The 17044-nt window shown below is 41.0% G+C and overlaps 1 protein-coding gene across 1 annotated transcript; it reads left to right on the top strand.

Annotated features, from left to right (window-relative positions):
* The first annotated feature begins 12139 nt into the window (after nucleotides 1–12139).
* Nucleotides 12140–12750, top strand: LOC147422472 (uncharacterized). Its single transcript, XM_086503466.1, has 2 exons — nucleotides 12140–12307; nucleotides 12664–12750. The coding sequence occupies exons 1-2, from the start codon at nucleotides 12140–12142 to the stop codon at nucleotides 12748–12750; spliced, it is 255 nt and encodes an 84-aa protein (XP_086359592.1).
* Nucleotides 12751–17044: the final 4294 nt, after the last annotated feature.

Here is a 17044-nt window from a genome sequence, read left to right as displayed (position 1 = left end):
AATTCCTCTTCACCACCTACCCCTTCTGCTGGCTGTGTTTCCATCTCAGCGAAAGAAACTGAGGGAACATCTATCTGTGGATGTTTTGAAGTTCCTGCTTCTTCAAGAATTTCTTGCCATCCATCTCTCAATATTTGGTTGATTCTCTTTAACTCGACTATTTCTTTGAGCAGCTCTTCTTCTCGTTGCACCTGCATTAATGCGAGGTCTCTGTGTTGAGACTACTCCAACTTTAGCTCTAGCTCGAGTTCTTTGTCCTTTTTCTCTAATGCTTTGTACACCTCATCTGTCCCTTTGATCGAGGCTACTACGCTACTCTGAATATTGCAGGGAGGCGTTTGCTACATCTAATTGCACTTGAATCTTCTAAACTGACAGAGTTGTAGTTAGAAGTTTTTTGGTAACCTCTGTGAACTGTTCATCTTTGGCTTTGCAAGCATTTGTGAGCTTCATAAGAAGTTCATCTAGCTCCTCCATTTCCTTTTTGTTGTTTATCTCTTGCTAGCTGATGTTGTTCAGCTTCAGCTTTCAATTCTTGCACTTGTTTTTGTACATAAGTGATGACGTTTAATTTGTCTTCTAACTCTCCTTGGAGACCTCAATCACCATCTACAATTCTTTAGCCTTTGTGATGCTGCTAAGTGCTGCTGATCGGAGTTCTTCTGTCATATCCTGCATTTGCCTTGCATATTCGTTGACTTGCAGGATTACCTCATCATTTGATTGCCAATCCCCATTTCTTGTGAGCTGCCTAGATGTCCCAACAGTATCTTGTGACTCTCTTGACTGCATCGTGGCGGCTCGTTGTTCTTGCCCTTGAGGTTGTGGTTGGCCTTCTTCTGCTTTCTCCTCTTGAGGCTTCAGGGATTCCTTGACCGTTTCGTGCTATGTTGAGGTAGAAGGAGTTTCCTTTGTTTTCCGCTCTTTTGTTTGCTCAAACCTTGTGGTCTCCTATGGTGCAGGACTCGCTGCCCTTTCCGGGTCTGGTTCCTTTGCTTTATCTGTAGTGGCTTCTTTCTGTTTAGGATCTCTTTCTTTTGTGGGATCAGTTTCTGTGTTTCTATCTGCTGGTGATGGTGGTGGGCTTGTCATGGGGTGATCATGTTGTTCTGTAGCAGGTGAAGAAGGTTGAGGAGACATGTCACCTTGTTCTTGCTGCTCTGCCGCCTCTTTAGCTTCTCGTTCTGCTTCCTGGGCTTCTTTCTACTTTAATGTTTTTGCCTCTTGATACATTCTTTCTAATAGATCCTTGGGATCTTCGGCCTCTTTCCTAGCATGGTGCTTTCTTCTTGGCCCTTTGACGTTTATAGGTACCCACTTTGCAGGGTCCTTGCCTTGAGCTTGGTGGCTGCATTTGTAGGAGTGCTTTTCTCTTTCAAACCTGGCCTGTTTTTTTTGCAGCTCCTCTTGATGTGTTGCCACGGCTTTTCTTTTCATCTCTTCCCTTCGGACTCTTTTTTCCTTATTATCGGAGCTTTCACCACTATGCCATTCTGGCGAGCTCTCAATAGATTCTTTATCAGATTTATATGTTCTCTTGGTAGATCTTGTGGCTCAAGGGGATGATTGTGCATACACAATCCAAGTGTTTTGATCTAGGGCAGGTGGCAAGTTGTCTGCCATGCCAATAGCATGGTAGGAAATTCTTGTGAGTACCTCTGGTGCTCCCAGATATGTTATTTTACCCTCTTCTTTGTCTCCTTCAATGTGGACAACACGTACTGCGCGTGGTCGATAGGTTTCCTGGTTGTCGACTTTAGAACTTGTGTAAAAGTGGTCGCAACCGCATGATTGGGCGTCGTGTAGCTTGGTGGTCTCTTGGCGAGGAAGTGGAAGTGTTGGTGGTATAATCTTGCCGGTTCCTCCACTTGATTGGATAAGATCAACAAATATTGCAGCAACGATTCCTTGGTGAAAGTTCTTGCCGTCTCTCTATCTCTTGCTCTCATTGGCATTCCTTCTGTTGGCAGCTTGAGAGCTTCAGCCACGATCTCTTTCGTAATTACTACTTCGACTTTGCTCCCTTGTTGGTCGAAGATCTGGGCTATCCCATCTTCTTTGATTGTGGATAAGAGCTCATAAGATTTTTGGAAATCCACTCCACATGGCTCTTGTTCATAAAACTCTCTGAGTCCCAGCCTTCTGTTCGCTTCTTTTGTCTTGGGCTTTGCTACGACATCATATACTTCTTTTGGTAGAAGTTGCAGTTCTACGTGAGTCTCCTTCTTCGCTTTTGAATCTACATGTGAACATTGTGGTGTTGCTCTCCTCCAACTGTTCTTTTGACAGATAGGTCACTTTGGCTGTTTCGACTGAATTGGGGTCCAGTTGGTATGGTGGTAGCTCTTGCAACTTCGCCTTTTGTGAGAGCTTCTTCTTGGCCTTCTCTGCAGCTTGCATGGCTCCTGTTAAGTGAATAGAGTGTCAAAGTTAGCAAATTTGGCACATTCTTCTCTGAAGTGTCCTTCACTCTAAATTGCTAACAAATTGAGTCCAATTTGCTTCAAATCAATTTTTGAACATGCATAGATGCATAAAAACATGTAAAGGTCAAATTCATGAAGTCAAAACAAAAATTTGCAACAAAAGTAAATAATCACGATTATTTACAACTGAGTAAATTTTTCAACTTTTTGCAAATTTGACATTATAGGCTTGAAGTATATACCAAATACATACTCTGAGTGAAATATGGGCTCATTTAAGTGCACAGGATGAAAATGGTGCCAAATTTAGGCGTTAGGTCTCTGAAACAGTAGATGTAAAGGAATTTTGAGATTTTGAGCTCCAAATTTATTCAAACTTGGTTAGTGGGCTTAGGATATCATGTACTTTGGTCCCATTCCCCATTTTGGCAAAAAAGTAAATAATCGCGATTATTAACTTTTTCATCAAAATAAACATTTTTTGGTACAACTTGATTCTACGCATGATATATACCCCGTGTATGTGTTATGAGGTGATTGGGATCAAAAAATGTGACTCATAACTCAAAAATTGGTCTGCAACGACTTCTTTGCATTTTTTGGCAATTTTCCAAGTTATAATTGATCTAGCTCATACTTGAAATTTGGCATGTAATAGGTGTGTACAAGTGATAGGTCAGGTGATGACACAATTTTCAAGCCAAAATATTGCAAAAGTAAATAATCGCAATTATTTACAGCAGTCAATATTTTCTTGCAAAAATTGTAAATTTTGAATTTAGTAAAATTTGGTCTTGCTGGCATCACTTTGTGCTTTGTCGACTCTGAAATCATCGATTTTTGTGACTACATGGCCTGTAGAGTTGGTCAGTCAACTGTTAAGGCTATGGAGGTGTCCTCAACTTAGTCGTGAAGCAACTCATCCAATTTTGGCCCATTTGGAGTCACTTTAACCTCATAGGTTGAATTTGACACTTTCTAGCCTTCATGTCGTTTTCTGCTTTTAGAGGGCTTGGCTTGGCTTGATTGATTTTATGAAACCAATCATATACATTGTGTATAGACCTCGTACGCAATTTGTTTGTGGAGTCACAATCCAATTCTGGAATCTGCCAAAAACCTAGCTTTTCTACTTGGGACCCCCTCGAGGCTTGCCGAATGGTCAACTGTTGGTATAGAAGTGTTCTATTATGTTGGGGCATGCTACAGTTCAAATCTCATCCGATTTGGTTGAACTGACAGGCCAATATGGTCGATTTTTGGTCGTAGTTCTTCGTGTACTGCTCGTATTCTAGGGTTTTTCCCAAGGGTTTAGACTAGCTACCGGCCGTGCAAAATGGATCATTGATAAGTATAGAACTTACCCCTCATGTCTTGTGTGAGACGGCGCTAAAAACAGGCAATTGTAGACTCCAGAAAATGCGCGCAAAGAAGGTCGAAAATCTCTCTCTCCAAAGGCAACAAGTGGAAATGAGGTGATTTTAGCCTACCTTAGGTATCTATACCCGAACTTCCCAGACTCAAAAATTTCCCCAATTGGATTCCTATAGCTCATTCTGCAAGAATTCTGCAAAAGTAGGTATGGCCGCCTAATTTAGGCTTCCCGCTTCCATCTGTCAATTTGATTGAAAATTTTTGTGCATGTCCGCCTTGTCTTTTTGATCATCACCATGTCTTTAGTTTTTCCGTCTGAGCTCCTTTGCTATTTATTATTAATTTTTGACCTGTTTATTGGAAAAAGCAAAGAAAATAACAAAATGTGCTAAAAAAGCAAAGTGAAAATCCAATAATTAAGAAAATCCATTGAAAAACATAGCTTTATTGTTTTCTGTTGGATTTCTCCTTTTTTAAGTCCCAATATCAAGAAAAATAATAAAAAATAACAAAAAAAGACTATTTTTTGAGGATTTCTAATAGTATATACACTATTTACACTCATCGGGAAGATATTATCAGTTAAATTCCCCTGTTGATGATTTATAAGGGTATTAAGACCACAACAAGGTAATTACTTGGTAAAACAAGCCTAAAAAGTGTAGAAACTGAGAAAAGTAAATAATCGGGATTATTTACTTTTGAGCCCCAGAAAGAAGATTTTGGACTTTCGAGCTTGTATAGTGTTAGAACAACATAATACAAGGCCCCTGGTCAATTTTGGGCTCCATCAGATCCAAATTGGTACCTGTTAACTCACTTTCAAGTTGCAGATTAGTCCTTTAGCTCCTTGGAAGGATAGAATTTGGAAATCTCATTTGCTGACTCACTTAGCTCAGATTGAAGAACCAGGTTGCAGGCAAAGAATTGGGAGCTTGACAAGAGCTGAATTCAAGTCAAGTGAAAAAAATGGATATTAATCTAATATGTAGGTTAGGTTATTCAAGGCCTAGATTTTCATCATTTCAAAGGCTGCAATCAATTCTCACACTTTCCAGCTAGAGTTAATCAACTCTTGTGAGTCTAAGAGAAATCAACTACCAGAAGTACTCTGGCAAAAGCAGTCTTATCAAACCCGAGTAGAAAAGTTTTTGCTAATCAATACAAAAATCTGCTAGGAGACAATTTTTATAGAACCAGTCGACATGGACTTATCTCGAGCTGAGAGTTCAAGTACAGTAGAGAAAGCCAATAGCAGTGGTAACATAGGTACAACTGCAACAGACAAGATTTTACAACTATATGGCTACAATGGAGATAAAGCCTTATATGCAAATTCAGAAAGCCATAGATATCTAATGAGCAGCAAAATCAACACAGGAGCCAATATCTTATTGATTAGAGTAAAGCTAAATTTAAAGAACTCCCAGATGTTCACAGACTTCAGTGGAGCTAGGTATTGCAAGCTCAAAGATGAAGTGTAGATAGAAGTTCAGACAGTCAACCCAAGTGTTTATCCAGAAATCTGCACAAGCCAACAAAACATACAGTTAGTGCATATGCAATCGGGGTCATTGTACATGGACTACAGTGGTCAGATCTATAATCGAGAACCAAAAATGAAAGATCCAATAGATCAACCAATTGAAGCTAGTCTAATTGGAGAACCAAGACAAAAACGGTACAAAGGTCAAGATGGAGCAGTCTACAACTTGATGCTTAATGTTTTAAAAGAAGATGCTGACAACTTGGCAAGCATAGAAGCTAAAACTTCTCAGCTAGAGCTTGACATGACAGAGCCAGTTGAAATACCACTAGTCATGGCGTATTGCTCAGATTGTGGATGAAAAGGTGGAAATTTTGCTAAAGATTGTCCAAGAAATCCTGACAACAGGGATACATCAACCACCAAGCAAGGCACATAGCAAATTGGAAATACGAATCTCGATGTAAGTGCATTTAACTCATCACTTTTAATGCAATTAGATGATTCTGCATTACCATTAGAAGCACAATTCAAAACATTGCAAATTCAAAATCAGCATAAAGATGCACAGGCACCTAAAAAGCTTAAAATTGATTCTTTGAACAACAAATTCTTGCATGAATTTAGTAAAGGTGTCGAGATATCACCAAAAGGTTGAAAAGACCATTAAATTTACAAATGATTTTTCATCCAATTCGACAAGTGTGCAATCATTCACGAGTCTAGAGACACATCAAACAGAATGAAATTAGCTTTGTATGGTACACATAATTCATATGCACAATATGTAGACCAAAAAGGAAAACTATACAAAAAGGATCAACCTGTGTTTGAACGGCCCACATACCAGCTCATAGAAGTGCGTCTAGTGATAGATCAGAAAGGATGGTTCATTTCAAAGGAAAGAATATATTATAGCCCATCCTCTCTAGAGTTGAAGGATATTACCCATGTGAACCCAACAAATTTTCCAGAGCCAAACTCTCCTCCATCGAAAATCAAGCTTCGATGTTGTGACCAAATGAACATATACTTTGACCAATGCACTCGTAGATATAGACAAGAGTCTAGCATCTATGATGCCTTGGGTCCTGAAACCATAGAAGATCATACCATAGGTGACCCATGGGATAGATAATATCTGGGCAAAGATAATGCTATCTACAACTTGACTTGGGGAATAATTTGTCATGTTTCATGGAGACACATAGGAAACTATGTAGAAGGTTTACAGACGAATAATGCTATCCAAAGTGTACCTTGACAATCCCAAAAGGTGAGACTCAACCATAGCCAAACAGTTTTGAGCTCTCACAATGAAGCAAGCTATAGTGATCACTTTAGAGAGGGGGGAGCTGCAAATTCATCAAGCTCAGCTCTAGTACCAGAAAATGCTACACCAGTTAGAAGCCCAAGAACTTCTAGCCAGCATACCCCTTCAAAGCAAAAACCATTGGAAGACCATATGGTTGTTGGAAGTTTTCCATTGACCCATAAACCATCAAATCTGAAGAAAAATTCTTCTATGAAGATCATTAGGGACAAAAGTTTCAAATGATCTCCACAAGTCAAAGTTAAAAGCCAAGAAATCCCATAGTGTTCAAACAATTCCATGAGACCAAGTGCGCATATGCATATCAAGATGCACATGGTAACGAATATTAGCAAGATCTTGACCTTGTATAAACCCATGTGGATGGTACACCTGATGTCAAAGACTATCTAAAGATGATGCAAACCCTCAAGTTGCCAGAATAGGTGACAAAAAAATCAAGATTAACGAAAGTTAAAGTCCAAAAAGATACACAAAGGTCACCACCAAAATCTCCTCCGAAGTGACAGATTCTGCCAGAAAGTACAGTGGATCTTCTAAGATCAAAAGTTACTCAAATGCAGGCACACAATGCTCAAGAATTGCAAAATAAAGGTGCGTATTACAACCAAAAGCCAACATCAATTGAAGCAGGTGATCAAAGCAAAGAAGATGCAGATAAAGCTCAACCAAAGGACACTGCCACAACAAAAGCAGTCAATAAAGAAAGAAATCCTGAGACGATCAAGTGCAACATTGTTGGTGAGAATGAGGAAAAGCTGTCAAAAGAAGTAAAGCTAGATTTTTAGCTAGATAAGAACCTCATGTATTTTCAAACTTGGAAAAGATGTGGCCAACCACAGCTGGAAGATGCTTCTGAATTTGTGAGCATATCAGGAAACAAACGAGCAGAATGCTGGGGAATCATCTCCACCACCATTGAAGTAAGTTCATCGATCATCAAAGCTCAATTCCACGTGATCACAACAAAGGATATGCCAGAAGACATCATAAAGGGAATGCCAATGGCCCAAAAGGTCCTAGAGATACAGAGTTCAATGAAGATGCAATCTTCACAGGCAACAAAGAATGAAGACAAAGATTGGTCACCCGTGGACGACAATACAAAGTCCTCAAGCACAGTTAAAATGGAGACTGATGCCAAAGCAAAGCTTATTGAAGATGATTCATCTCCATCAGTTAGAACTTCAAAAGAGCTTAAACCAAACCAGGCAATAGCAAGTGCATATCAAACAGAACAAAAGGCAACCACGATAGCTATTGAGCAAAGAATGCCACTAGAGCTAGAAGTTAAGAAGAATGAGGTTGAAAAAAAAAAAAAAAAGAAATAGGAAGTCCAAAGATTAATCAGACAGTGCCAGTCGAATCAGCTGATGCAAGCCAGATTGGAACACAAATAGGAAGTCCAAAGATTAATCAGACAATGCCAGTTGAATCAGCTGATGCAAGCCAGATTGGAACACAAAGTCTCAAGCTACTCTCCATAGAGACACAATCAGATCAAGATGAGACCATGGAAAAAGAAAAACAAATACAAAGATCTTGAACCAACAATGAGAATAACTATAGTTCTCAATAGTACAAAAGGAGAAAGTGTCAGATGCAATGCTCTACTGTTTAAAGAAGAAAATACAATATGGTTGCAGAGAACATCCAAACGATCCTCCAGATCACTGCATGCAAACATGATAGCAAAACAATGCGAGGTTTTCATACAAGTAAAAAAGAAATGGTTGCTAACCATAGCATCCAAAATCATGAAGAGCAGGTGAAGTTTCAGGTGAAGCCTTCAAAGGAAATGCTTGCATATGTCATCCTTGGACATCAGTGGTTAGACCAACACAAGAACTACAAAGAAGATAAAATGCTAATACTCTCTTCTCCAAGAGGTAGCCAACAACAATTACAGGTACCCTTAATGCTAGATTTAGAATTGCAGGAGTCACTAGAATCAAAGAAAAATCGTGCAGACAAAGGTAAAGCTAAAGTGGAACTTCCACCGATTAGCAAAGAAGTGTGAAAGCATATGAATCTACATCAAAGAACCCTCATGGATCAGCTTCTTCAAGCAAGTCCGGCTTTCAAAACTCCAAGTCAATTGCTGACCCAACAAAAACCTCTAAGGAGACACCCAGGAAAGCGAAGGTATATCAGCCAAAGCACTCAAGAAAGCAAAGGAAATTCAAGCAAGTGTTTGTTCTACGCAGTTTAGTCAATGCGAAAGATCCGGTTTCGATTAAAGATAGGAAATCAACACATGAAGACAAACACATGGTATGGATAACATCACAATGGAGCTTAAAAGAACAAGATTACCATGAAGGTAACACACAAAGATGGGTACCAAAACCGTAGGTTAGAGCATATGAAATGAAGTCAAGACCCTCCCAAGAAAGAAGGACCACAAGGTATTGACCTCGACAATATCTTAGGATACATAAGAAGCAGGTATACAACAAAACCACATTGAAAGATATTAAAGTCAACCACAACTCTCAAGAGGATATAGAAAAAAGACGGATCTTGAAGAATCTTCCTCTGAGACAAGGATTCTACACAGGTTATACAAATATTTGGCTAACAGTCAACCGCAAGCCAGCTGCAACTACACCAAACCTGCATGAAGATCTAAAAAACCCAACAAGACCTAGAGCAAGGCAAAGTCAACAAAGGAGCTACAAATGTCATCAAGAGATTTGGATTCCTAAGTCTTCCAATGCTCCTAGTCAAAAGCCAAATGCCGACAGTGAACAAAGGCCTACAACAACATCAAAGACTCCTATCAATAGGCCTACTTGGAGAATCAAACAGATAATGGAGTCTTCCTAGTCAAAGAAGCACAACCCAACCAACAAGAATGCATATTCAAAGATGATAAAACAGGTATGGCAAAGAAACCTTCAATGCCAGCTTGGTCCTTCACTAATCCTCTTTTTGAGGATTAAAGCTTACTTTTCCCTGAAGAAATGTTTGTAGTAAGCACAAGAACATAAAAAGTCAAGTCACCAGGGTGCAAAAAACACTCTTTGGCATAGTCAGAGTCGAGCTGCTGAGCCATAAAATGAGTTAAGCATTATTCCCAAAGCTTCAAGTCATATTAAACTCTGTGCTAAGAATTGTAGTTATTAGGCCTACGCTCAAGGTGGAAGAGTTGAGCATATCTAAATCGTGTTGCTCATGCTGGATGAGATGAGCAAGAGTCTATTTCTATTAACTTATACTTGGTGGTGTGTCATAGAGTCCAACACTCACGCACAGTGCACAGTAAGATGAGAGCACATATCCTCGTCAAAGAAAACCATTCTTAAAGGGGTGCCAACTTGCAAAGCCATGTCATATGCATTTATAGCTACACCATCTTTCTGAAGAACCCCTCAAAATCTTTCTTGCACAGCATATTGTTTCCCATGCATTTTTGTGTATGCATAAATAGGATGTCCCCTTATTGGACATATACATTAGACACTCTTTTTTTCTTCCACCTATTCACCTTGGGTGGACTACAATAGACAAAACCAATGTTCCATCATTCTATCCTCTCATATTTACTACCTTTTAATTCCATATCTATCATCAAATAATCCCTTTAGTACTTAATTAATATTTCCTATGCTATAAGTACTCCAATAATGCGCGTATCCTAAAGGCACTTTTTTCCCAATGGGTTTTTTCCCTTTGGTCATCCAGGTATTAGACCTTAATTTAGAACCTCATCATTCTAATTCGCTTGTACATACTCAATAAACAACAGCCTCATCATTATGCTATTGCAATGGACAAATGTAACATCATCTCTCAAAATTGACTATTTAGACCAATGAAGATGCTGCAGCAAATTGAACCTCAACAACAAATCCAACGACAAAATGAAGATCAACCCATCAACAACCAATCAAAACTTTCCACAGCCTCCACGGACATCTTTCAACAATGCCCGAGGACGGGCACTAAAATCGAAAGGGGGGAATGTTAACTAAGTCAACGTCAATTAACAGAAGCTGCTAAAGACCAAAGACATACGGATGCACATCAAAGATCAAAGTGAAGAAGCAGTAAAGATTGGAGTTACACATTTATCACACGTTTTACCAAAATGGTCACGTATTGTAAATTCCCGATTTATTTCAAGCCATTGTAATATTGTAACATGTTATAGGCTCAATAAGAGTTCCAAGATGTAGAGCATATGTCATTTAATGTACGTGCGTTGCAGATACAATAAGTGTGGAGTCTCAAAGGTCTTGGGCGTCGAACATTACACATTTTAGACCTTGGCTAAGGTATAAAAGCCAACTTTGTAAACTTTTACTTAAGTTTTGGATAATGAAATACACAGTGTGAGCTAACGGCGCTCACTCCTCTCCTTCTCGCGCTTCCTACTTCCTCCCCGGTTGTCACATTGCAATCGCGTTTGTTGCATTGCAACGCAGGTAAGAGCTCTACGCATTGATGTAAACACACCACGGTAATTCGTAGCTTTTGGCATAGCCGACCCACAACCTCGATGTCAGGCCAAGGGTAGGGCCAAGGGCCAGGATGGACATGCGGTCAAGGGGTGCTATATTTAGGGGCTAGGAGTCTATATATGGCACAGTTGGGTGGAGAGTTTCATGGTCCAGTCCCCCGCGTTCTAACATTGGTATCAGAGCAAGGTGGAGAGGAGGAGGTAGGGTGGAGCCATGACAGGGAGGAAGCATGGTTTTCTTCTCTCTCTCTCTCTCTCTCTCTCTCTCTCTCTCTCTCTCTCTCTCTCTCTCTCTCTCTCTCTCTCTCTCTCTCGCTTTGACTATGCAAGGCTATGGAGGCTTTCTCTTTTTCTCATGCCTGGAAGGAGGAGGAAGAGCGTGCTTGCATAGCTTGCTTGCATGCCATGCATGATCGGTTGCAAAAGGGGAGGTCGAGATTGACATGACAGCAAAAAGCTGTGTCATGGGCATGATCCCTTGTATACACATGAAGGTCAAGGAGGAAAATCGACGGTGTATGGCCGCGGGAAGCGACTCTTGCAGGGGCTTGCATCGTAGGGCGATCTGCACCAAAACTAGCGTGGGTGGGGTTGAATCAGAGCACTGGGCACAAGGATCACATCGCGTTTCAGGAGCAAACGCCGTCACCGCCATCGCTATGTAGCGCGAGGAAAGTGCTGGCTCTCTGCTGCTCGCCGTTTCGCCATCGCTGTGCAGTTGTGTAAATTTTTTATTGTTTTTTCAAAACAAAAAAAATTGTTAGCTTTTTTCCTTGCAGGGGAGCTTTCCCACATGCCCTAGCATGCATTAATATGCAAAGACATGCAAGGGCCTGCACCGAGCTCTTCATAAGATGAACGGTACTCCAATCGTTCTTGGGTCGGCAGTCGGGTTTTCGCATGGAAAATTCCAAGGCAATTTTACAGACCATCAAGGTAAAGCTCCGCCGTATTTTCTACAACTTTGCGATCATGTACATGCACGGCCTACTCTATTTGTGGTGACACTACACCACGTCAGATGTTGCTAACAAGACCATCCAGAATACGACAACATGGTTCCATCGCTTGAAGAGGGCTTGTCTGCATTGGAACTTGTGATTGCTGACATTGGGCAAGTTATTCAGCAAGGCTACTCGGCAAAGACGATGTTGATGCTCGATTCGAGGTTCATGAAAGCTCGAGCATCCCGGCCATGTGATCAACACGACAAGTTTATACAGGTAAATTATGAGGTAAGCAATCACTTTTACTTGTATTTATCAAACTATTCAAGTACCTGTTGAATAGTATAATATGCAAGGGCTATGAGTGATGCCGTGTAACCGCGCATGTACTAGACGTGTATATGCATCCACAAGAAAGGCTTGTCCGAAGCATGATTTTTCTCCATCATCAGTACGATCAAGCATGCACGGCATGTCTTGAAAAACTATTGTGCTATTTCTAGGTCGGATGTTTTCAGTCAATCCGGATTTGCATATACCTTTCCCATGCTTCCCTGGCCAGCTTGAATCAAGCATGGCTTGAGTATTACATGGTTCTGATGTTTCTAATAGCAAGGCTGTGTATTGCTTAGGAAACTCAAATCAAGCACGGCTTGAATCCCAACCACTTGGCTCCGAAGCATGGCTTCTCAGCAGTTGACTTTGATGCAAAAGCATAGAAAATTCGTGATGCTTTAGAATCTCAAGGAGATTGGCACATCCTATTGCTCGACTTGATGCGGGGGGGCATGTTGCTCGGCATGGCCGACTTCGTGTCACTGTTTCTCGAAGCGGACAGAGGATGTTTTCCACACAAGACTGGTTACTTTCAGTTGAAATCAATCGACAAGGTCGATGCTTTTTGTCATGATATCTGTGTCTCAACAGCCGAATTCGTCGGCTAGTATCACAACATTCTTTATGCAAAGCAAGGCTTCAAGCCAGGTATATTGCATGGAAAATTCCCACGTTCGGCTTATGCTATGAGCATACAAACTTGGGAAGCATTTGGCAAAATTCTTCGAGCTTATTTCATTACGTGACAGACGAGCGTATATGATACAAGGGATGTATATTTACATCCAACAGCTCCCATCCGTGCAGCAAATATGGCTACGAGTTATTTTAAGCGAGTTTTGTTCCACGGACTTTTGAGTCAACTGGTGACCACAACGACCAGGTTAGCCAATTTTATGTTCTTATTATTTTTCATGTTTACACTTTACTTGGCAATTACTGTCATTGTGTAAAGCAAAGTGATTTGGAAATTTTACATGAAGCACGGCTTCTCCCTTGTGCCAAGGAACTGCCCAATGACTTGTCATCAAGGGCCGTGGCACACAAGTTTGTAAAAACTGGCAAAATAGGGAATATCATCTCACAGAATTCCTACCAGTTTAGATTGTGCAAGGCACTTATGGTTTTGGTTCTCACGCTTGAGACCGTTATAGTAGCCAAGGGATTACGTTTTTGCATGCAAGGCATGCTAAGCAGGTGGCATGGATTCCACCACTTTATGCATTATGCTTCCGCTATCATACTCGCAACTCTGTCAAGGACAAACTAAGTGATGGATTGTTGAACCTGATGGTTGGTTGCTATCAACACCCAAAAACACTAAAAGGAACCTAAATCTAGGACTTATTTCACAGGCAAAGTGCCAATGCTAAGTCATTTTCATACAATCATGACCCTGCAAGGCAGGTACATCAAGATGTGGTTGTGTTTTTCTATTACCTCTCTCAAAGAGAGAGTCATAGCAGAAACTTGTTGCATGCTTATAGGATACGATGCACATTAGGCATAAGATGCACATGAGCATGGCAATCAACTATACACGTCATAGTCGTTCAAGGAAAGTTCCACAACCCAACATGGTTAAGATGCTACTCAAATTAGTCTTCATCGGTTCGTCCATTGAACAGTCATTTGCACAAGGGCTATGAGCCACACAGGCTACGAGCCATTGTCATGCCAAGGGTAAGATCCCAATGCTCACATTCTTTGGGTGCTTGTTTTCAAGAGTGAACTGATCTACCCAGGGAAGTATACATCGACATTAATGGACAAACAAGGGTCTTGTCATTCAGGATGTTTACAGTGTCATTTTTGCACTACATGATTTCAGTGCGACACTCAAGTTGACTTTTTGATAAATCTTCAACTCATAGCAGCTGATCTATACAAGGAAGTATAGATGCAGCAATCAGTTGTGACAGCATGGCTGTCCACCAGAGCTAGGCAGTCCACTTGTGTGGATTCCATGTTCTCTCTATAGCACTACGGAGTGTCTATGGACATATTGTTTTGGGGTACGACCCGGGGGGTGACTGCTACATCATCCCATAGGCATTGAGGATCACAGTTTGATCTCTCCCAGTTAGCCTTTCAAGGAACGAATTTCGCAATCTACCACGCGGTAGTGGACAAATTCAACTTTTGGTTGATTCCAATCAATATGTATACGGTTGACTATGTTGATAACCGTTACCTGCTAGTTGAGCAATTTCTACACAGGGTCTTACCAAGTGGTTTGACAACGTAGATTCTATACGGTTGACTATGTTGATAACCGTTACCTGCTAGTTGTGCAGTTTCTACAAAGGGTCTTACCAAGGGGTTTGACTACTTAGATGTTAACCAAAGGGGTTGGATTGCGAGGGCAACACCCATGGTTTCCAGTGCAATACTGTTTGTTTTTTTTCAGGTAGGAGACGTGCTCCTCTCCGTTTGAATACGGGTAAGTGAACATTCCGTTCAAATCTCCAGGTATGCATCTATTGATTTGGTGTTATTCCTTTTTCAGTATGCTTTACTTGGTTTTTCAAGACGTATAAGTACGCTTGAATGTTACAGAGCCATGCCAAGGGCATGTCGGCACAAAGTATTTTGGGCCAAGTGTCCAATCTACCTTTTTGTCTTCTCTTGTTACGAACCTACTTGTAGGGTTCGATTTGGCACATGTTGTCACATGGGATACAACATGGTCTAGGAACTCAAGGAGCTTGGTTTAGCCAGTGTGGAGCATGATAATGAGGGTCCCTCTCACTCGCATCGCAGAGTGTTCGTAGTTACCTCCACACACAAGTACAACTCGTACTTGATGGATGTCACTTTTCATGGCATCCTTACTTGAGACATATTCCACATGTGGAGAATATGAGTCTCTGGGACTGACACTGGCGCCCAATTCTAAATGATGTGTTGCGACGAAGTCCCTAGGTGCTGGTCGCATCCGTTCATTAGACCAATTGACTCACACAGTATCAAGAACAATTTCAGTGGCCAAAAATTGTCGGGTACTAAGTACAGACTTGTTGTGATTACAAGTGCTGTGAAACCACCTTAATGGAAGGTCGTTTCTACATATAGCAAAGTATGCTACGTTCATGAGAATGTCTCATGGTTGGTTCCTAGGTGTGATCGGGTTGTCACATTCTATTATGGTCCAACTTTTGCTGCAAAGTATGCTACGTTCATGAGAAGGTCTCATGGTTGGTTCCTAGGTGTGACCGGGTTGTCACATTCTATTATGGTCCAACTTTGTTGCAAGATTTTCACGTAAGTATCGTGGAAAGTCTCGTCATGGAATTGCGGTTTGGATATGTTTGTGTTAAATGCATGCACACTAGGTGTTATGGGCCCTAGTGTTTAACACAAATTTATTTGGAGCGGCATGCAAATCTGTCGACTTTATTCTTTCTGCACCCTTTTTCATTGCTAGTGCAATCTCTCTTGCAGATTTTGTATGAGTTTACACCCTACCATACAAGGTGACGGCTGAGTATGGATGTTAGTGATTGGTTGTTGGAACCTCCAATCTACATTCAACCTAGTTGGTTGTCTCCATTCCATATCGAGTATATGGCTGGATACTCAATGGTTGAGTCATAGTTTGTCGTCAGTCGTGGAAGAGTGTCTCTAAGTGGTTGGGGAAAGTACCTCACTCTTACTGCTGTTATTCATCCCACGTTGGATGGGCAGCTTACAAGTATTCTATTTAGTACTAAAGGATATGCTAAGCGCATACGTTAGTAAACCGTGCTAAAGGATCTGCTAAGAGCATACATTAGCACAATGCATTCTGAATAGGTGATTCTCTCCTTATTCTAGAATTTGCTTCGGTTAGGTTTTCAACTTTGAACACCTGTTGTGGTGGGTTTGGATACTGACAGTTTCATAAGTCAAGGACTTAGTAGGTGTGCTGACAGAGTATGTTGCATGTAACCTTTGTTAGGGGTGAACATGTGGTTCTGTGTGTTCCAAAAGGTTCAGAAGTCTGACATGAGGACACTCCCTATTCTATCTTTCAGTAGCTATGAGCTTTTCAAGATACTCACATGAGTTATCATGAGTTACCATTTAGATACGGGTGGTTGCAAAAGGACAACAATGTTGAAAATCAAGATGTTGCTCTTGGTTTCATTGAATCTCCTCACTGCACCAGGTATCGGTCATATGGACAATTGGCCCGTGTAGAGGATGCCAATAAGGAAAACATCAGTGTTCTTACGAAGATACTACCACTTGTGTTTTCGAGGAAGAAAACGCTTCTCCAAGGGGGGAGTAATGTCAGGCCAAGGGCAGGGCCAAGGGCCAAGATGGACATGCGGTCAAGGGGCGCTATATTTAGGGGCTAGGAGTCTATATATGGCACGGTTGGGTGGAGAGTTGCATGGTCCAGTCCCCCGTGGTCTAACACTCGACCCGCAACCTAATTTCATCATAACTAGGAATTTACACTTTCAAATAAAAAACTAAGCATAGGTGGAGTATTGGCGCATCATTGCTAAGCATTTAGATGCATTCTGGGTCGAAAACGATTGGGTCAAAAATCCACTGCTGTTAATAATTGCGATTTTGGAACTTGACCTAAAGTGGGATTTGAGACCATAAGCATGTGTGCTTAGGTCTTATAAACATGTCCTAGAAGTTTTGTTACAAATGTCATTTGATGCTGTAACGGATGTGATT

This window comes from Adiantum capillus-veneris, chromosome 27, assembly GCF_014529385.1.
Source record: "Adiantum capillus-veneris isolate H3 chromosome 27, ASM1452938v2, whole genome shotgun sequence".
Lineage (NCBI taxonomy): Eukaryota > Viridiplantae > Streptophyta > Polypodiopsida > Polypodiales > Pteridaceae > Adiantum > Adiantum capillus-veneris.
Note: the sequence above shows the minus strand (reverse complement) of the source record. Positions and strands in the feature narration are given on the sequence as shown.